Source organism: Conger conger, chromosome 12, assembly GCF_963514075.1.
Source record: "Conger conger chromosome 12, fConCon1.1, whole genome shotgun sequence".
Taxonomy (NCBI): domain Eukaryota; kingdom Metazoa; phylum Chordata; class Actinopteri; order Anguilliformes; family Congridae; genus Conger; species Conger conger.
This window is the reverse complement of record NC_083771.1, coordinates 3020724-3043586: the sequence shown is the minus strand read 5'-3', so window position 1 is coordinate 3043586 and position 22863 is coordinate 3020724. Positions and strand designations below refer to the sequence as shown.

The following is a 22863-nucleotide window of genomic DNA, read 5'->3' as shown; positions in this document are numbered from 1 at the left end:
TGTAAAACGTCTTGAAGCTTCTTGAATTAATTTAGTTTAGTCTTTCTAAAGTAAATATTTACTTTTATTACTTTTTATTTAATACTTATCCCCCAGGCAGTATGTTTATGCATTTATGATAATGAATTCAATTTTAAAAGTTTGCTTATTTAAATCACTATGGATAGGCCAGGGTTTGACAGACAAATAGGATTGCCTAGGAGCCCTGGCATTGATACATGGCTCGGACATGCTGAAAATAGAAGGCATATCGTCAGATTAGCGAGTTAGGTGGATTAAACCCCGTCCCTTGCTTCTTTCATGTGCGTAAGTGGCTGCAGCATGCGTTATGCAAGCTTGTCCGTACACCTAAGTGAAGTCATTGTACATTGCCACTGCATGGGGCCTACAGTCACTTTTTTAGTTAGCTTGGGTATCTGGGGTAATGAGGGAGATAGCTCAGTTACATGGCTCAGTTACACGGCAGCGTAAGCAATGTCTACTCCCGCTCGTGTCCTCTCCCAATGATGTAATGAGCAGGACAACACAGTGACAATCCTCCATTTCTCTTTCTGTACCCCTTTCTCACAGCATCATGCACTGCTCAGCCAAGGGTTTGTCTGATGTGGTGTGGAAGACATGCTTGAGTGAGGAAATGCTGGCCGGTCACGTGGACATGCTGTGTTATTTTTGAACTGCATTTCCTGCTCTAATTGGCTTTTTCATACACACAGTGAGCGCTTTATTAGGTATTTATTAGACCTATTTTCTAGACCTATTAAGTTACCTTCTGTTGCTGTAGCCTATCCACTTAGAGGTTTGACGTGTTGTGTGTTCAGAGATGCTCTTCAGCATACCACTGTTGTAATGTGTGGTAATTTGCTATCACCTTCCTGTCAGCTTTGACCAGTCTGGCCATTTTTTCTGCCATCGGCAGAGACTATTGTGCGTGGAAATTCCAGGCTATCAGCAGTGTCTGAGATACTCAAGTCTGGCACCAACAATCATTCCACGGTCAAAATTACTGAGATCACATTTGATGTTGATGTGAACATTAACTGAAGCTCCTTACCCGTATATGAATGATTGTATGCATTCCACTGCTGCCATGCAATTGGCTGATTAAATAATTACGTGAATACGTGGATGTTCGTGAAAAAGTGCTCAGTGAGTGTACACAGGTTGATACAGACGTATGCGAGTTCGCATGTGCGAACATCTGCCTCAGAATGTCACATCACCCGTGGTCATGGTTATGCAACATGAGTCTGCTCGTTTCGTGTATCCAGGGAGTTTGGACTGTAGCTCAGTGGGCCAGTTGTGTCTCTCGTTGGACACAACAGTTGAGCAGGGCTGTATGCGTTGACAGAGTAGCGTTGCAAATGCAGCACAATTTTTAGTTGTTTTCCATGTCTAGATTTTAATATAAAACATTGGGACAGCTGTTTAGCGATGTAAAGTGATATGAACTAGAACAAATCGTACACTCATTTGTTTCTCAGTTTGGTTTGTGTGTAAACTCTGAGCCTGTAGTCATACCAGCTATGCCAAAAATGAATATATTTTTGCACACATTGTTTGCCGTATTTCTATGTGCGTTAAATACATTTTGAGGGTAAGTATTCCATAATCCTCAGTGACTTGCATATTCACATGATCACATAGCCACACTTACAACAAATTGTTTTGAAACTGTGGCATACAATACCTGCTTTGAGTGTGGACTTACCTTCTTTTTAAGAAGCAAAATTGGAGACTAAGGTTCAGAACCTGGGGGGGGGGGGGGGGGCGATCATAAGTGTTTCCCCTTAGTACATATTATTCAGTCAGAGTCTTATCTATGTCCTCTCATCAGCTATAAATACAGAAGTGACTTGATCGTAAAATCTGCTTGATCATGGCCTGCTGAGTGATGACTGGGCCCCCTCCAGAGACAGTGCAATGCATTGTGGGCCATCCAGGTGGGGCTTCTTTTTCTAAACAAGATATCATAGAGTTCCACCCCCTTCAGTGCTTACATCAAGCAATTACACTCTGCTACTCCCACCCCCCATCCCCGATGGATATGGGAATGCCCCTGGTACAACAGAGGCTAAATGACAAATGGAAAATATCAGACCGCACCTCTTATTGTAGAGCTGAAGCCATCTGTGTCTGCTGGATATCTGATACACCCATTTTTAGCCTGTGTGTGTGTATGTGTGTGTATACAGCAATGTAGAGTATACCAGTTTTCTTTTGTGTGTGGTTGCAGTTCACAGTCCCTGTTTTGGTCTTAAGCATTCCCACTGGACTGCTCTAGTGTTTGTTTTTCTTGTTGGTGGAATTAACAAGGACAAGGGATCCTTGTGTTTCATCATGTCCTTAGCATGTAGCCTGCAGATTGCCTGTCAAGATTGGCTTGCCAAACATATTTTAATGTTATTTGGACTTAATGTAATTCTAGTATTGTGTTTTTAAAGTATATTAACAAAAGTATCTACAATCAGTTTCATTTTAATTATATTTGTGTATGCAGTACTGTGCAAAAGTATATATATTTTTTTACATATAAATTTGTCAACGTTTATTTTTTTGTTCTCTGTATTAGTCTATCAGTAGAAAAGATACACTAATAGTTTGAGATTTCCAAACGTTGATGTTTCAAAAAATGATTTCATTAAATACAATAACAGACAGTGGGCTCCAGAATTATTAAACAATATGATTATGGAGATAAACTCAAAATGCTGAACATGTGAAAAATACTGGACCAAACAAAGCCAAACATTCATTTCATTAAAAAAAAAAAAAAAAAGAAGATAATTATTGGCACCCCTGGTTTGGTACTTGGTGCAACCTCTGGGAAGGATAGCGGCATGGTGTCTTTTCCTGTTCCTGTTACAAGGTGAAGGAAGATATTTGCAGGGATTGCAGATTGAAATGTTTACCCACTGATAACACCACAGACGACTAGCACCGGGCCAGTCATGTAACCTAATGGTTGTAGAAATTGATAGAATTCCCTGGTGGGGTGTGACTATTGTCCCCTAGAGCAAGTCATTTAAGCATCAATTCCTTCAGCAGATGTCCAGCTGTACCACTGGATTCTGCGTAAGAATAACATGTTGCCTCCATTGCTTTGAATAAGAGGGGCGACATTGGCTCAGGCGGCAAGAGCAGTCGGAGAGTTGCCGGTTCGATCCCGAAGTGTCCCTGAGCAAGACCTAACCCCCAAATGCTCCTGACAAGCTGGTTGATGCCTTGCACGGCAGCCAATCGCCGTTGGTGTGTGAGCGTGTGCGTGTGTGTGTGTGTGTGTGTGTGTGAATGAAGCATCAGCCCCCCCTCCTCCCGCGTGCGCTGCTGCAGGAGGCCTCCTGCACGCCGTGCGCCTGGGGAGGCTGCCTCCACGTTAGCGCTAAGAGAGCAGCGACGCGGGCACGTCACACTGCCTCAGCGTTAGCATCACGTGATGGATGGCAAATTGTCTTGTATTTACCTTATGGGCCTTGCCTCATGTGACATTTTGCCCTTGCTTGGAAGAAGCGGAACATTTTCCAAGAGTCACTTGGGCTCATTGAAATGCGTTTTTTACCTTTATCTTTCATTATTGCCGTGGATTACAGATTTTATTTTCACCGTTCGGCACGCAACCTCAGCTCAGCACCATCGTTCATATCCTGAAGCAACAAACGGCTCATCTGTGAAACCGTTTCCAAAGATACTGGAAGAGTAGGGTGAACGCAAGATCGCAACTTAGCGGGATTTCTTTTTCTTCTGGAGCCACTTCATTTTTCTCACCCGAAGCAATGTTGCTTCAATTATCATTTAACAGTAAATCAAAGCTTAAAGAGATATGCAGAGGTCTGAAATAGGCCAGACAGTTAGTACAAGTAACCAACATCCTTCGAATTAACTGCAATTATAAATCATTATAGTATCTAGATAATACATATTTTATACTTTGACAGGTAATAATATAGCCTAGTCTTTATATTAGTGTGCAGAAAGTCCTTTCTTTGAATAGTTAAACATAGTAAAACCACACTAGACAAACCACTGGAGAGGTAAAAGTGTTTACTTCATGAAAACAGGATATTTTATGGCAGCAATAAACCCGAACATTGTGAGCTAAATATTCATCCCTGCTCTAGGGAGTACAAAGGACAAATGTAACAACAAGCACGTGGATTGGCTGTGAAGCTTCTGCATGAGTTAATATATAGGGCAAGCAGAACAAGCCTTTAAGGTTGATTTCTTTCTTGTGCACTGAAAATACAAATGTGGCCGTGTTGGAATCAGGCTATATCAGTGCTGTTATGGTGAGGAGCAGGCTGATGTCAGCGTTAGGGCTGATCAATTTGGGGCAGACTGTAGCGTAGTAGTTAAGGTACATGACTGGGACACGCAAGGTCGGTGGTTCGATCCCCAGTGTAGCCACAGTAAGATCCGCACAGCCGTTGGGCCCTTGAGCAAGGCCCTTAACCCTGCATTGCTCCAGGAGAGGATTGTCTGCTTAGTCTAATGAACTGTACGTCACTCTGGATGAGAGTGTTTGCCAAATGCCATTAATGTAATGTCATGTAATTTCATTTCCTGTCTTTTGAGGCTTTCAGCAAATGCAAACATTTCACTTAAAAACATCGATTTTTTTCTGGTGCTGTGTTGTTCGGTGTCATGAGCAGCAGTCGTATGGGTGGCAGGTGTTGGTGTTGCCCAGCTGTGAATGCAGCTATTGACTTAAGGCGGAGCTTCTTTTCGGAGCACAGTAATATAATTACAGCAGCATAACCTTTAGTGTGGCTGGCCCATTGTGCTAATGGTACTGGGGCTGACACGTATCGCTTAGCTTATTGAATAGTGCAGCTTACTGCATCTGGAGACATACAGGGAGCTCTCACAATCATCGTGACGGCCGTGTCTTTATGGTGTCAGCACTATTGCAGAGTCATCATCTCTCCAGATTTAAAATGGTATAAAAGGCACAGGTGTCAAACTCCAGTCCTGGTGGGCTGCTGGTTTTTGAGATGTTCAAGTCATCGATTGGCTAAAGAATGCACACACCTTGTTCTCAAGGCCTTCATTGACAGCTGATTGGAAGGAAACCCCAAAAACCTGCAGACACTGTGGCCCCCTGGGAATTCAGTTTGACACCCATGGTTTAAGGCCAAGTGCATGACTACTGCTCTGTCTGATGCGCAATCCTGGGGCATTTGACACTGTTCCTAAACTGCAGCTCATTGGTCTACTGGACTGATTGTAGACTCCCTCCCTCCCTACCTCCCTACCTCAGTACCATGATTAGCCTTGTGTATGACATAGATTATAATAGCACTGTATAGTCATTGTAGTATTCAGGGTATTCTAGCTGCCAACCGTGGTATGCTAGTTGGTAAATTGATGGATTCTTCACGGGTTCAAGTTGTGTCTATGTGATCATGCTAGGATTGGAACTGTACTTTCCTCTATGGTCCTTATCGCACTTGTCTCTGGATTTCAGTTGCACTATATTCAGATTTTGTGTTGGCTGGTTAATTCACAATAGGTTATTTCATAGCAATGTGGAAACTATTTTAACTTGCCCAAGAAAAATGGAACTTCAAGTGAATTACTGAAAATGAATGCAAGCTAACCTAATCTCTGCAGTATAAAAACAGCAACTGCTACTGTTTTTCATAAGTAGAAAATGTAGTGAAGTGTTCCATTCTTTGTCAATGCAACAATGCGGTGTAGGGCTTTCTTAAAGGCCTGCCATGTCATTTCCACACAACGTTCAGTTGCTTTTTGATGAAAATGATGTGGGTGTGGCAACTCAGTACCTTGGTGGATCATGGTACTGGTAGGTTTTTTAACGCTCTGTTTTGGTAACATGGGCAACAATGTAACTTAGACCACTGAACGGGGCAGCATAATGGTTAAGGTACATGACTGGGACCCGCAAGGTCGGTGGTTCGATCCACGGTGTAGCCACAATTACATCTGCACAGCCATTGGGCCCTTAACCCTGCATTGCTCCAGGGTTGGATTGTCTCCTGCTTAGTCTAATCAACTGTACGTCACTCTGGATAAAATTACTTGTAATGAACTCTGTGATACTGAGCCTTTGTTACTGTTGCAGTTCACATAGGCCTGCTGTGGCAATATGAAGTGCATCTAAGGTAGTTAAGCATGGTTTATTTGACAAAACGCTAGCTACCTATTGTTTTCGATGTCTTGTGAGTTATGTTTGTTTCCATGGTGATCAGCGGAGCGAGGACTCCCAACACGTTCATCACTGAAACACAGAATAAGAATGAAATGTGGAAGATGAAGGTGAATATGGAACCAGTGTCTGTCTGAAACTTGTTTAAAATATTTATTTTTCCTGGAAATTATTTTTTACAAGGATCTTTCACATTATTTGTATCACAAGAATAATTCTATACTTCTACATAACTTCAAACTTTTGCTTGTTGTAAGCCTTTAGCATTATATTAGCCACCGGAATTATATAGTGGAACTCAAATTTTTGTTGGAGTTCCTGTTATACATGAGAACTACATTTGGAGGTGCTTAAATATTTCTTTGTCATTTTCATTTTAAATGCTTTAAAGGTTCAGTTGGATGGTCTGTCTGTATCTCGCTATATTTGCATTGCTGCTCGTGTTGACCAGCGCATTTCTGGCCCTTTCCCAGACGACTCACTGCATGTCCGTATCGCAGTATTTATAGTGGAGGTCATCTGAGGTCCTGTATGTGGGGTGCTTCTATAGTTGGAGAGTGAATATAGACCGTAGATGACGCAGTGCAGTTTCAGTTTACCTTTGAAGGATTGACAAAATGCTGCACCTGACAGAGGCTAAGCAGCCACTAGTAAAAACCTAGAGTAACCACCACATCTAAAACCACGGGTGGACTTGTTTTTTTAGAATCAGAGAGTAACTTGGTCAGCCTTTTCTGTTTTGAAAAGCTCTTTAAGGTTACGTGTCATTCTCGATTTAGCGTTAACGTTTTGTACAGACTCATGTCAAGTCAAGTCAATATGTCCAGGATATGAAATGTCCACACTTCTATGGAATGTCTGTTTAGTGTTTTGGAGGTGTGGGAGGGGGAGCTGAAGAACAGTGCATCCTAGGTTAAAAAAAACCCATCTCTTCTGCAGGAGGCCCTGCGAAGGATTGTCAGCACTTTGGCCAATAAGAACGAGGAGCTCCACAGCTTCATCGACACCCTGAGCCACTCACTGGCAGGACTGCAGGTACAGCACGACCCCGATATCCTGATGCATCGGAACTGCATGTGTAGTTGTAGGGTAAAGTGGAAAGTGATGTGAATTGGGGGGGAGGGGTCCCCTGTCTCCTTGGCTAAACAATAATGGGTTATGGTCTCATGGACCCTGTTTCTGTGTGGGAGAGCTCCCTTCCCCATCAGAGTAAGATATGGCAGGAGACCTGTGCATTTCTCTGTATCTGTCCAGGTTATAGATGGGCAAAACCTTAACAGTTTCAGAGAACGACAAATGCTTGTACTTCTCCCCATGATTACGTAATGAAGCTGGACTAAGTTTGAAATCTGCATAGGCCTGAATTATTCAGAACTGAATTATTCCTCAATAGTTGTTCACTCAATTTTACAGCAAATCATAGTGGGAGATATGCCAGTTTATTTTATACACCTGTTTAGTCTGCCTCACTACCCATTGTCGTAAAATAAACTTGTGATTCCAAACTTCCGTGGAGAATTTCTCGTCACTCAGAGCATGTCACCAGTGTGTAATACAGTATGCTTTTTCAAAGGGAATATGAATGGTAAATGGTTGGTATTTATATAGATTTATATTGAATGTCATGCGTGACTGAATGAATGAATGAATGAATGAATAAAGAATGTCATGTAAAAGCACCGTCTGTTCATCTTAGATCAACTCTGCCCAAGTGCTCTCAGACCTGGAGGAGGAGTTTGACACCATGTTCTCCGTTTTGGACGAGATGAGGGAGAGCATGACCAACTCCATCAAACAGGAGCAGGCCCGGAAAGCCCATGAGCTTCAGGTGAAGGCGCGCTGCACCCCACCCCGCTCCCCCGGGGACGGGAGAGGAGAGCACCTCCTGTGAACGTCACCTGTGCCCGAAGTGAAAGTGCTACCCAGGGCTGTCCTTAAAAAGATCATGTGTAACAGCTATTTAATGTGTGTCGGAAAATGAATATTTGTAAATGAATCATAAGTATGACGTTTGTTTGAACTTCAAAAGACACACCATGAAAATACTTGGCACATCCCCTGATACCATTTTTTATTTATTTTTTTATTTTCTCGGGGCACACTACTGGCTGTCATATACAAGATACTGTATATTTGCCGGTTAGGCTCATGAGACTCCCCTGATGGCAGGGTCTGGCTGGCCTGTGCCAGTTTTCCTGTAATAAGCACGGTGGGATGGGTGAGATCTCCCTGCTGTCTTTTACTGTGTAGAGCGCGACAGGGAGTCTTGACAGAGAGTCTGAGAGGGAGTCCTGAGTGCACAGAGTCTGAGAGGGAGTCTGAGAGTGCAGAGTCTGAGAGGGAGTCTGAGAGCGCAGAGTCTGAGAGGGAGTCTGACTGCGCAGAGTCTGAGAGGGAGTCTGACTGCGCAGAGTCTGAGAGGGAGTCTGACTGCGCAGTCTGAGAGGGAGTCTGAGAGCGCAGAGTCTGAGAGGGAGTCTGACTGCGCAGAGTCTGAGAGGGAGTCTGACTGCGCAGTCTGAGAGGGAGTCTGACTGCGCAGTCTGAGAGGGAGTCTGACTGCGCAGAGTCTGAGAGGGAGTCTGAGAGCGCAGAGTCTGAGAGGGAGTCTGACTGAGCAGAGCGCCACAGGGAGTCTGAGAGCGCAGAGTCTGAGAGGGAGTCTGAGAGCGCAGAGTCTGAGAGGGAGTCTGAGAGTGCAGAGTCTGAGAGGGAGTCTGACTGAGCAGAGTCTGAGAGGGAGTCTGACTGAGCAGAGTCTGAGAGGGAGTCTGAGAGCGCAGAGTCTGAGAGGGAGTCTGAGAGCGCAGAGTCTGAGTCTGACAGGGTGTCTGTGCTGTCGATGCGCTGCGTTCGAGGCCAGGGCGTGATGTCATCGTGCTGCTGTGGCAGTTCCAGTGAGCAGGAACAATGAGGCGGTCTGACATTCACCCAGATAAGAGATTAGCCATTATTTCCCAAAGCGGGATGGTATTCTATTTTTCATTACATCATACATGAAGTGCCAGCTCCACAATAAAACCTCTGACTCTTGCGAAGAGTTTTAGATTTTGATCACCATAATATATGCAGTTGTGGGAGTTTCTTTATTGCTGTATCAATAGTGATAAGTGGTGAAAGATGGGTGATATTGTGACAGCTTCAACAATGGCAGGGAAATAGTAGGAAATAGCCCCCCAGTAGTTTCAATATCAGTATCAGGTGCGGTAAACAAATGCATCAGTATTCTGGCATTCTGCTCATTATTATTGATTAGTTAACTCCTCTGTTAGTTGGACGTTAAGTTATAACTACCTTCTACTGTTCATGAAGATGTATGATGTTTATTATTATTATTATTATTATTATGTATGATGTTTGTATTATGAGTGTTACATGGCATTTAAAAGATGGTGAAAGTTAAACCATAGTTCAAAGGTTCCTCAGAAGTCGCTACCCATCACTTTCAGGGACTGATTCTTAGAAAAGATCACAATTTTGCAGAAAGTCATGTAAAATTGTTTGGAGAGCAGGCCTAGAGCAGTAACAAGCAATGAAAAATCACTTAATTTGGTTCAAAGGGAATAACCTGCTCAACATAAAAGAATATATGTTTATAATGCATTGTCATTAACAGTGAATAGATGACATTTGAATGTTTTCCATGTGTTGTATTTTACCATGAATTCGGCACTCTTCGAACAGATGCACCAGTGTGAGCGAGTGAACAAAAGAGAAACTCCCTATTCAGGTTCCAAAGAACCTGCCATTTCAGTGGGCGCTGAAACTGTATACGGAGCTTTTTCTTCGCAAGTTTGAATGAAATGCCGGTCGGTTCTGGTCAAGATTTGAGTGACTCAGCAGAGGCAATTGGCAAGCCACCAGAACCACATTGAAAGGGGGGTGATGCTGAATTTGGATTTCTGAGCATCACAGATAAGAAGAGAGTTTCTATTAGTGATTTAACTCATTCCGGTAGCTGGTTGACATTCCGATTCTTTTTTCCTTTCTTTTTAAACCTAATTTTGCCTTTTTCTTTGTAGAATCAACTCACACAAAGCACCAATGCTCTGGAGAGTTCGGAAGAGCTGCTGGAGTTTGCAAACCATGCACTGGACATCAAAGAAGAAGAGGAGTTTGCCAAGGTACACACTAGGGACAGCTGGAGCTTTGTGGGCAGGAGAGAGGTGTGCCTTTCCCTGCCCGGTAGATCACATCCAGTTACTGTCTTGTATTTGTGTCTCTTGGACAGTAGTTCGATGCTCCTAAAACTCAGAACACACCTTGCGGTGAGGAAGTAAACTTTGCTGTGTCACGCATCAGTCCTTGCCTTTGCCTACACCCGCTGCCGCGCATAGACACACCTTTGTTTAACTCTGGCTAATAACTCTCTGTTTAACTGTGACTCAATAACTCTCTGTTTAACTCTGACTCAATAACTCTCTCTATTTAATGCTGACTAATAACTCTCTGTTTAACTGTGACTCAATAACTCTCTCTGCTTAACTCTGACTCAGTAACTCTCTTTGTTTACCTCTGACTCAATAACTCTCTATTTAATGCTGACTAATAACTCTCTGTTTAACTGTGACTCAATAACTCTCTCTGTTTAACTCTGACTCAATAGCGGTCTGTTTAACTCTGACTCAGTAACGCTCTCTGTTTAACTGACTCAATAACTCTGTTTGACAGTGACTCAATAACTCACTCTGTTTAACTCTGACTCAGTAACTCTCTTTGTTTACCTCTGACTCAATAACTCTCTTGCGTTCAGTATGCTACTCTCTTCTTGTCTGACACTTTTGTAACACTGACTCTTTTAGGGGGTCACTCTACTGCACCCATAGTGAATTACTTCCAGAAAAATCTACTTTCCCTGTCTTCCCTGTAACTTTAACTAGTTCCAGGAACATTCCTCAAATGTACAAATGAGAGGTTCCCTGAACAACATGTTAATTTATTTATCGGTCTATTTATCTATCTACCTTAGGGTAAGGTGCCAGGATCACTGCCTTTCTGTCTCTCTCGGTTTTCAACCTGTAAAATAATTAATAGCAAAATCTGTTCATCGATAATCTCTAGAACCAGGCATAAAACGGATCTGTCCCATTCCAGTGGTCTGTGTGTAATCGTTTTCTTTCCAGGTGATCTTTCTAAAGGATGGGAAGATGCACTTATTTGATAAACGGAGCCTTAGGCAGACTCATGCTGTTTTAAAGGCAACAACTGGAGCATTTTGTTCACATGGGAGTGGCAGCTCTGTGATCGCTACAGCTTCCTACTGTGTGTGTGTCCAGTCCAGCTGTGGCCGGAGAAACGCATGCCCACTTCCACCTGCATGGCTGTACTAACCACCCCTTCTTCTCTCCCCCTCCCCTCCTCTCCCACAAAGGCTGCCAAACAGATCAAGGATAGGTATGCTACACTTTTCCCTTCTTTGCCCTGCCCAGGGTGCGTGTGGTGCTGTCTAGTGGGAGGGTGCATGGGTGTGGTTGAGAGGTACACAAAAGGAGAATTTGGTGCGATAACCAGAACCACTTTCTGCTAGTATGAGTGAAACACTGTAGAAATTGGTGCTCTGCTGTGTTTCTTTTACATTGCTGTGGAAAGAGCATGCTGGTGAAGAATATGGGTGGGTGGGGAAATAAGGTTCAAGGTGCGGAGGTTTCAGTTTAAAACGAGATTTGCTCTTTATAGTTTTTTCGTTTTTAGACTGACCATACTTGCCTATATACTTCTATTTCTGAACTTTGCTTTCTACCAGTTTTGTGTCTTAGAAGGTCAGAGAATTATTGACTGAATTTGTATTGAATTGTATTAAATCTAAAGCTATTTTGATTGCCATCTTTTTCTGTTTTAATTATCTAATTATGAGAAAGGCTTGTATGAGCTTCTGCTTAGCTCAGTGTGTTTGTGTGCGTGTGCATGTGCTTGTGTGTGTGTGACTATGTGTGTAGCCTGCATGTGTGCGATTGTGCATGTGTGCGCACACACGTGTGGGTGTAATCATGCATGTGTGTGAGCGTGCATGTGACTGTGTGTAGCCCACATGTGTGTGAGCGTGCATGTGACTGTGTGTAGCCCACATGTGTGTGAGCGTGCATGTGACTGTGTGTAGCCCACATGTGTGTGATTGTGCATGTGACTGTGTGTAGCCCACATGTGTGTGAGCGTGCATGTGACTGTGTGTAGCCCACATGTGTGTGATTGTGCATGTGTCTGTGTGCGTGCACACGTGGGTGTAATCATGCATTTGTGCGATTGTGCACGTGTGGGAGTGAGTGTTCGTACATGCGTGTATGTGTGTGTGTGTGTGTGTGTGTGTGTGTGTGTGTGTGTACAGGTGAGGCTTGCGTTAGCATGTCTGTGCACATGCGTGGGAGTGAGTGACCGTACATGCGTGTGCGTGTGTGTGTGTGTGTACAGGTGAGGCTTGCGTTAGCATGTCTGCTCGGCTGCAGACTAGGCTCACTGTGCGGTGCTTTCAGGGTGACCATGGCCCCTGCCTTCCGCTTGACCATGAAGCCCAGGGCCTCTGACAACATGACGCACCTCATGGTGGACTTCTCCCAGGAGAGACAGCTGCTCCAGAGCGTACAGTTCCTGCCAGGTACTCCAGAACCATAGACATGTGCCGTACCTATGAGCGTAGGCGGCGGGGTATCTAAATATCACCAGGAGGAAAGGCATACCTCCCTTCAAGGGTTCCAAAGAGGATGTGACATTTGACACCAGACAACACGCACAGACACTCTCACAATCTCTCTGTCACACACACACACACCTTTGGCAGAACCACCTCTCCAGAAACGTTGGCGGGGAGTTTTGCATAACTCCTCCCGTTTTAGGTTTCAGCGTTAGACCAGCGCTGCTCTACTCCACGTCCTGTGGGCCGCAGTGTCTGGCGGTATTCGCTCTAACCGTGCGCTACACCACCTGATTTCTCTAATTATTTGACTTTCTTGGTTCAGATAATAAGCGGATTAGTGAAATCAGGTGGTTTGGTGCACGGTTGAAGACACTGTGGCCCACAGGACGTGGAAAGTTATGATACTGGCAGCAAACCAAATGGGCAGAGCGTATCCTTTTTTTCTACGAAGTTCCTTCATGCAATAAAGAAAATAATCATAATAGCCATTAACATGTTTCAGAAAATCATGTAAAAATGTTTGGAGAGCAGGCCTAGAATAGGTCAAATAGGTTGATTGCATGATTCAGGTTAAATAGTTCAGCTGTGAAGGAAGTTCTTTTTTTCCCCCCTCTCCTTTCATGCTCATTTTGAGACAGCTTACAGCACATTCCATCATTTTTCAGTAGTCCATAGTTCATCCCTGTTCTGTTTGTTTCCCTGTCGAACGAGCCCAGACTCTGCCTGCTTGCTATGACTACATTTGGGCTCAGTTCCTGCGAAGATTCTGCTTCTTTATGTTATTTAGGATTTCCCCAGGAAAATGATTAGTGGAGGGGGAAAGTGCCAGGTAAAAACCTCTTCTGCGCTCAGCAGCCGTACTTCCGGGTGCTCCACTGCTTAGGTTGGCCGAGGGCGTGCTCTCCTGTCTAGCTATGCATGTCTACGGACAAACGCAGTACTTTCTTTTCAGAAGTATCTACAAAGCTAGAAAGTAGCTTGTTTTGTTTCCTTTCATGGTAGCCAACACTTTAGAATGCAGGACACCGAATAATGACTTCTACTAAAAAAACAGCTCAAGCTAGGTTTTGAAGCAGCTGGTAGCTGATTGACCAGTTCAGACCAGCTCCACACTCAACATGGGTCGACCAGCTCAAGCTATGTTTTGAAACGACTGGTAGCTGGTATTTCAAGCGGGTGACAGCTGGAATTTACATCAGGGTGCACTGTGACTCCACTCCCGCTGGAGTACTTTTTGAACTCCTGGTTGTGAAAACCCGTATGGTGCAGAATGTGAGCACTGTGTTAGACTTGTAGCATCCCACAGACACGTCAGCAGGCCTCCGATGCCTCAAAGCTGGCCTAAATATAAAAATGGAGCAGAACAGCCCCTCGGGAGCTAACCTGTGAATATGGAGCTATGCCATTTGGTTAGAAATGTAAAAAGATGAGGTGCAGAAAGGCGCTGTGAACCCACATTGCTGTTACAGATGAGCTGAAACGGAAGTTAGGGCAGCACTTTTACGTACACTTTCTGGAACGCGATTTGAATTCAGATTTTACATCATCGTGTAGCAGTGGGCGTCTTCGTCGATCAAATGTCCAGTCAATAGCAGCGCACGTCCTCATTTGATGTCAGTCAACTCTCCGCCCTTCAAAAACTCCTCTCGTAAGATGTGTTTATTGCTTGTTACAGCCGCGTATATGTCATATCACTTCTGTTTCAGCTTGTCTAAGTGTTCAGGCTACAGATATCATGAGTAAAGTTGTGTGCAAAGGTTAGGCGGTCTTCTGTTTCTGACTGCAATCTTTCACGTAGCTGTGGCTGATCATTTTTGCCGCCACACTGGTGGTTTATCCAGTATTATCGTTACACGGAAATGTGAAATACGCTTTTTTGACTTTCGAGGTTTGAGGTTTTGAGTTTTGAAGGCTCAGCTTTAGCACAGCATCCCCCCTCTGTGCTCTCCTGCAGTAACAGCTCAGCTCTGAGTCTCTGCGCTCTCTCCTTTAGTAACAGCTCAGCTCTGAGTCTCTGTGCATCGCTGCTATTCCAATGATCGGTGGACCGCGCGGTGAGTCATTGTCCCATAAGCCCCAACAGAAAAACTTGTTTAAAAAAACAAAAGAAAAACTAAACCAGCAGCAGAGCACAGATTTTCCCCTCCTACAGGCTGGAGTGACTTGGATACTCTGTGACCAAGTGCTTTCACTCCTTTCCTTTGCCTGCACGTCTCTTTCACTATGCCTTCAGTCCAGCCCAGCTTTGTCCCCAGCTCAATTCCCCCTCATTTTCCTCCTGCCTTGGTGATGTCTGACGAGGGCCCCCAGCCTCTCCGCCGGGTGAAAAGATTTCCCTTTGTGGCTTCCCCCGGGCTTGGTGGGACAAAGCGGCCCCTCCCTTGCACTGTTTTTCAAACAGCTGACTCAGTGTGGTGGGCTCCTTGTTTCACCAGGAGGATTTCTGGGAGCTGTCACCATGACGACAGCCCCATCTCACCATGGGGAAACAAATATTTCCTTTTTGAGAAGGGGAGATTCTTCACATTTAATGTTCAAATATTGCTGGCATAGTTTATGCAATGAAAACAAACTCATCTTTGACTGACAATAGGGAATAGAACATACACAATGTATAGAAAAGTAGGGTGTAGCACACCCATATTTTAAAAAATATAACTAAAAAGTACATGAGATCCTACTCTTAAGGATGTCTCCTCCAACTCTCTTACTGTTAATGCATGCTTTGATTTTATTTTTATTATTTAGATTTGTAGTGACTTTGTAGTTTCCCTTCAGTTAGCAGCCCATTGAGCCCTTGAAGGAGCTGTGTGGACTTAGCCAGTGAACTCACGTGAATCCGCCAGAGGGCTCAACACACTTCAGCCGAGGAGGAGAGGGAGAGAATCATTTTTAGCCAATTGAATCAGGGGACAATTAGGTAGCCGGTTGAAGGAGCCAGGGTTGGGACACCGGGGAACCCCCTACTCTTCGTGAAGAGAGTCATGGGATCTTTAATGACCACATCGAGTCAGGTTTAACATCTCATCTAAAGGACGGCTACAGCACAGAAAACAAACATATATATATGTATGTACAAGAAAATACTGGTAGCCCTCTAGGACTCCTGTGCTGCAAGGCCTAACCTCAACATAAGACCTTTAGTGGAACCAGAGTATGCGTATCTGTTTTTCTTTCTGTGTCACTGGAGTCTAATTTGAATGGACCCCCGCAAGGCCCCCGCAAGGCCCTTGCTCCGTTACCGTGAATCAATGTAGGGAGTGTTTGCCTCCCTCAGTGTCGTCAATGGGCCAGACTCTCTTTAAGAAACTGTCAAACCACCTGCCCCATGAGGACGTTTAATGGCAATAAGCCATCTGTCACACACAGGCCAATAATAGTGGTGTGAGGATTACAGTAACCTATAGGAAAATAAACTAATGAGCTGCTCACTGTACTGTAACCCATGCTATGAGTCACTCCTGCTCATACACATGTACACCACTTTTAGATGCATGTTCACACGCGTACACACACACACACACACACACACACACACACACACACACAAACCATTTGGGGGGATGCAGGTGTTAAAAATGGTTTTCTTAAGAATTTTCTTAAATTGAAAAAGTGGCCATTGATAACACGTTGATTTCAATTCAGTCCCCAGAGCACCAGAAATAGACATCCCAGACTGCCTAGTGGCCGATAACGTTATCAGAGTGGCGTGGAGAATGCCGCAGGAGGACAGTAAGATCGACCACTATACTCTGGAATACAGGAAGACCGACCACGAGGGGCTACCCAGGGTTAAGGAGGAGCGCTGCTGGGAGGTGGTGGAAAATGTCAAAACCACAGAGTACTCTCTATCGGGTACGTACAGTGTACTCTCTATCGGGTACGTACAGTGTACTCTCTATCGGGTACATACAGAGTACTCTATCGGGTACATACAGTGTACTCTCTATTGGGTACGTACAGTGTACTCTCTATCGGGTACGTACAGAGAACGCTCTATCGGGTACGTACAGTGCCGCTCTCTCCCCCATATGCCTGGGCCGGAGTCAGAAAATGTCTCACACATTATTTCACTGATGCTTTTCTCCAAAGTGACCTACAGTTGATTAGACTACGCAGGGGTCAATCCTCCCCCTGGAGTAATTTGGGGTTAAAGGTCTTGCTCAAGGGCTCTCAACCTGATCTTATTGTGGCCACACCAGGGCTTTAACCACCAGAACCTTCCAGATCCCAGTCAAGCACCTCAGCCACTGGGCTACAGTCTCGTTCATGTTGGGGCTGCACATTTAGTTATTACATGGAAGATCCATTTTTAAAAGAAAACCAGTTTAATTGGTAATTGATTTTTTTTTTAATTCAATTCTAGAACTGCCCATGTAAATTACTTATTTTGTCTTCCAGGGTTGAAGTTTGACTCCAAATTCATGAACTTCCGGGTACGGGCCTGCAACAAAGCAGCAGCTGGTGATTACTCAGACCCAGTAACCTTGGAAACCAGAGGTGAGGCCACTTCGTGTTTGTGAGCCTCGTATTAATAAGGCAGTGCCATACTGCTATACCAGTGTCCCTGCTGAAGGTAATAGGGTATTTTGGGTTAACAATGAAATCATGGAAAGGGCTCATAAGGAGATGGGTTTGAGTTTCTCAGAGGTTGTGTGTGCAGTTCCCTGGTGCGGTAGTTCTGCTAGCTTTACATGTGCAGAAAGTACCTGATGATGTTCCATAACTGTCCAACTGGATAATGTATACACAGCAATGTACACTTAGTGAGCAATTTATTAAGTAGGCGTGTACACCATGTATACACGGCTTGTTAATGCAAATATTTAATCGGCCAATCATGTGGCAACAACAAACTGTTGTTCAGACCAAATATCAGAATGGGGGAAGAAAATGACTTAGTCTTATGTCTGAGTGACTTAGTCTTATGTCTAATGACTTAGTCTTATGTCTGAGTGACTTTGACTGTGGAGTTGTAGGTACCAGACAGGGTGGTTTTGAGTATCTCAGAAACTGATGATCTGTCATTTTCACGCACAACAGATTGGTCGAAGCTGACGGGAAGGTGACAGTAACGCAAATAACCACGCATTATAACAGTGGTATGCAGAAGAGCATTTCTGAACACACGACACATTAAACCTGTGAATAGGCTACAGCAGAAGACCAATGTCAAAGAAATGTCTAATAAATACCTAATAAAGTGCTCACTGAGTGTAATGCACTCTGGAAAAGGGCATGTACTAAGCAAATCCAATGGACTCAAAAGGCAGACTGGAACACATCCATCAGATCGCTCAGACCCATCGCTATGGTTACACCTGGCAGGGAGTCTGAGTAGTCCTGTGTTTAAAGTCAGGGCCGTGTCTGTTCTGCTCAACGCCTCTCCGTTTGTCTCTCAGCGTTCAACTTCTGCTTGGACTCCTCGTCCTCGCACCTCAACCTGAAGGTGGAGGAGAGGAACGTGGAGTGGGACCCGCAGGGGGGCAAAGGGCTGGAAAGCAAAGTGAAGGGGAAGGAGAACAAGGGCAGGTGAGAATGACAGCCATTGGCTGATACTCGGGATGAGAATGACAGCCATGTGATACTCGGGAAACATTCACTGTCGCCCATGCGACGGGAATTCTGTGCATTAAGCATGGCATTCATTGAAGCGTGTTCAAGGAATGCCATAACTTTCATGTGTCAGAATGAAAAACAATAATGCTTTTCAGTTCAAATTTCTATCTGTAAACAAGCTATAAACTGGACAATAATGCATGGATGTACGATCTGCTCTATTTCATCGTTGTCGTAACATTTGATGAATGTACAATTGTCATTTTCAAGAGTACAAAGTGGAACCAGAATTTGTGGCTTGTCTAAGTTAGCATGTTAGTTCGGTATTTTGCCAGCAACCAAGCTAGCTATGTAAAGTCAGCATTTATTACTGACTGACTGAAAACATTAGCCTGCTATAGCCAGCACATGACCACAGAAATCTCAACCTGACCTTTAAATGATGGCAGGGGAGTCACAGGGTCTAACCCATCCATGGTGTCCTGCCTGGGGTGCTTTTGGAAACACTGACTGAATCATGACTCCACAAGCCTTTCCTCTGTGTCACCCTGTAATATGACCTCCACTGGGGATCATGCCATTGTGTCCGCAGCCTCAACAGAAACACAACTGCCAGTAATTTATGGTTGAGATAATTCCAAGATTGGCACTTTCACAGATCAGCGATCCCACAGTTTTCCCTTTTAACCGCCATTTACCCAACCTTATTTGCGTCTATAAATGAGCAGCAGGGTCATGATTAATGCACACGTCTACTCGCCGGAGAAAGGCCGCACGAATCACTTTCTGTTGGAGCAGGAGGTCTCATCTGCAAAGTGGAAGGACACCCGATCCCTGAATGTTTTATTAAACCCTGCCTGCCATGTTTCAGCGTCTACTAGCAGCACCTCAGCTGGCTAAAATACAGAGTGGTGTTCTGAAGCTATTGAAATTGTCCCTTATTTAAATTAATCCCAAAAACATCCTGTTTCTTCATGCAAACAATGACATGTACACGAGCAGTCGGGTGCTATTTCAGATTTCTGTTTGTGTGACGGTAAACAAGGTTCAACCATCTTACCCAGCTACTGTGACACCTGCTGGTGTCTCTAAGTGTAGCATCCACCCATGAATGAATATTTCATTAGAATGGCCCTGGTCAATTTGTAGATGCAAATTATACAATTATGCTATTACCTGCATGCTTTTTTTCTTTTTTCACCTGCAGATCGAGGTACCTCAGATTTTCATATTATTATCAAGAACTGTTGCGTATTTCCCCTCTGAGCCCAGTGCTGAGATATTAAGGGCTCTGTGCTTAATAACACTGTCTGTGATTCTTTCTGCCCATTAACAGCGCCCATCTTACCAATCTGAAGAACATGTCAAGGTGATCCTGTGCCTCCTAGCTGTAGGACCTAGCTTAGCTTTAGCAAGGAACTGCTTATGATGCCTTTTTGCTGTGGCCAGAATTAAGCTTTTTTTATTTTTAACCAATCTATTTCAGGTTCTTGTGCTTATGGTTTTCAGTGTGCTTCAAAAAGATAGAAAACACTTTATAGAAAACACAAACCACCCTGAAACAGACTGGGTAAAATTAAGCGTGGTGTGTTTTGCGGTGTGTCTGATGGATAACCAGGCAGAAATAGCCATGTATAGATGGAACATTGAAAGCTTATCGAACATATACACAACGATGAGCCAAAACATTAGGACCATTTAATATGCTGTTGGTCCTCTGTGTGCCACCAAAACACCTCTGAGCTGCTGAGGCATGGTCTCTACACGATCTCTGAAGGTGCCCTGACCTTGGACTGCGCTGTTGTTATAAGATAAGCTTCATCTTCATCTGTGAGTGGTCGTAATGCTTTGGCTCATCAGTGTACATTTTTATATAAATGATGTGGGTTGGTCCCCATGGAAACTGTTCCATCTGTATATGAAAGCTTTATTTTATATTCCTAATTTCTCTTGTTAGTCCAGGATGCTTTTCTTCCTTTGTCCTTTGTCCTTTCCCTAAAAGAAATGGTGGCAAAATGATCACTAACGGCTGCTTTGGGTCCACCTGCTTTTGGTCGGCAAAAAATGTTGTAACGCGGGAATAATTTTTGTTGAATATTTTTTTTCATGCTTGCAAACAATGTTTTTTTGGTGAGTAAGAAGTTCAGAATTTTGAGCGTCAGCGCATTGTCTCTGTAAATCGATCCATTTCATCTCACCAGAAGCTGAGTTTAAACATTGTGCACATTTTCCAGTGACTAAAAAGTTGGCAAAAATGGATGCAGAACCTGTACCTGCTGGTTAAATTGAGGGAGACGACATGGTACAGTCCAGAGGACATCTGACTCTGGGCCCGCAAATGGCTCCCAGCCCACGTTAATCTTCCCTCCTGTGTGAATACAGTGGAGAGCAGGATGAAATGTCCACCGTCATACGAGATCACATTGCACCGCCACAGTTATATGACTTTACATTACACGTTATTTAGCTGATGCTTTCATCCAAACCAACTCGCGGTTGATTTTACTAAACTGGAGCAATGTGGGGTTAAGGGCCCAACAGCTGTGCAGATCCTACATGGGCGATTGAACCGACCTTGCGGGTCCCTGTTATGTACCTCAACCACTACGCTACCAGCTGTCTTGGTTTGCCCTCGTCTGTCAATTGGTCCTCTTGTGGGGGGGCGGGGAGGGGATCGCTCATTAGTCGGCTGTTCCCACAGTTCCCTGCCAATGTGCGGCGTGCCAATGATTGGCTCTTGAGCCCGAGTACTGTACAAGGACACGCCCACTGCGGGACCACAGCTGACATCCCACAACTGCTCCAACCCGCAAAAATCCCAACAATGTCCATAATACACCAGGCAAGCATCCAAGATCAAGGAAGTTATTATTTATACATTTGGATACAGACCATTTGCCATCTTCACTTATCACTCCAATATACAGTGTGTGCACTTTGTTTAAACCTCTTAAGCTCCATTACTTTCACTTTCATGATTGATGTCAATTCACTCACCTCTTTGTAGATAAATTTTGAGGATTTAATTGGGGGGAAAAAACATGTTTTTGACATTGTGGCTTTTCGTTTTTTTAAATCTGTTTTTCTACAGTAAGGCTTGCTGTTGGCCTGTGTGCTAATCAGATCATCATCAGTGTGCACTTTGGTCGTAGATGCATGTGTTATTGGCACCATTTCTTTTTTCATAAGTCTGTTTCTTTCTCATCCTGTTCTACTATGTCCACTAAAATCTTGAATGTGAATTTGTGTTGACTGGGAGTTTTTTGGGAAATGAGAAATGCAGGCATGCTGCGTTTGATCCACAATCTGCATTTTCGTTCATTTTAAGGAGCACCGTTTAGGAGTGTATGCCTTTTGAATTTTGTTTAATGTTTTTTCACCGTGGTGCTGCTTAATTCCCTGTTTTTCTGAAGCCAGTAGCAGGTCATATACCACTGCTGCTGTAAGCCGAGCTTGTTCATTGTTCTGTCTCGCTTGCTGCAGAAGTGGAACCCCTTCGCCCAAACGCACTTCTTCCGCAAGGTCACCGGCAGTGAGAGGAAGCAGGGACCGTTTCACCGGAGAGTCCTACACTGTCCTGGGTAATCGCCATCAGCCTTGACACCCATGCCGCAGTACTGTATTTATATAGCATAAACCTTTCATTTTCATTGGCAGCACTTTGGTCTAGAGCACGGACCAGCAACCGGGTTCCTTGGTGCTACAATGACACCGATTTCAATGGTCTCTTGAGTGGACCACAGCACCTTACATGTTATTGATTAGAGTACCATAGGCATCTTGGAGCTCTTCATCAATATCTATTTCAATTTACAGAGCGTAACTCAGAAATATTGACCATATTTTTACGGATGTGACATGTTTAGGGCTGTGGCTTTAGTTTCACTTTTGTTAAAGTGCTGAAACGTCCCAGCCCTCACAGTCCTCTTTTGCCTGGGTATGATAGGAACCTACAGGATAATAAAGACTTAGTTAGTATCAGGACCTGTGTAAATGGTAAATGGTTGGCATTTATATAGCGCCTTTAACTAAAGTGCTGTACAATTGATGCTTCTCAATCACCCATTCATACATACACTCACACACCAACGGCGATTGGTCAGGAGCATTTGGGTGGTTTGGTGCCCTGCTCAAGGACACTTTAACACACCCAGAGCGGGATCGAACCGGCAACCCTCCGACTGCCAACTGCTCTTACCGCCTGAGACAATGTCGCCCTTGAGCATGCGTCTCTGTGTCCCTCCCTCTTAGGGGACACCAGCATGGACAGTGGTCAGCACTACTGGGAGGTGAAGGCATTGAAAGACTGCAAGTCCTACAGTGTGGGAGTGGCCTACAGGAACCTGGGGAAGTTTGACCAGCTGGGAAAGACCAACACCACCTGGTGCATCCACGTCAACAACTGGCTGCAGACGTCCTTAGCAGCAAAGCACAACAACAAGGCCAAGAGTCTGGAAGTGCCTGTGCCTGACCGAATAGGGGTCTACTGTGATTTTGATGGAGGTACAACTCG

The 22863-nt window shown here is 44.3% G+C and overlaps 1 protein-coding gene across 2 annotated transcripts in view; it reads left to right on the top strand.

Moving 5' to 3' along the window:
- fsd1l (fibronectin type III and SPRY domain containing 1-like) overlaps positions 1-22863 on the top strand; it is a 31095-nt gene that overhangs the window by 4839 nt on the left and 3393 nt on the right. The window contains exons 2-12 of one of the 2 annotated variants that reach the window (XM_061215611.1): positions 7103-7198; positions 7860-7991; positions 10186-10287; positions 11535-11557; positions 12631-12752; positions 16437-16646; positions 17193-17291; positions 18194-18323; positions 19687-19719; positions 21834-21931; positions 22602-22853. In XM_061215611.1, coding sequence (XP_061071595.1) covers positions 7103-7198; positions 7860-7991; positions 10186-10287; positions 11535-11557; positions 12631-12752; positions 16437-16646; positions 17193-17291; positions 18194-18323; positions 19687-19719; positions 21834-21931; positions 22602-22853 — 1297 coding nt within the window. The remainder of the gene's footprint in view (positions 1-7102; positions 7199-7859; positions 7992-10185; positions 10288-11534; positions 11558-12630; positions 12753-16436; positions 16647-17192; positions 17292-18193; positions 18324-19686; positions 19720-21833; positions 21932-22601; positions 22854-22863) is intronic. The other variant, XM_061215612.1, reaches the window with a different exon arrangement.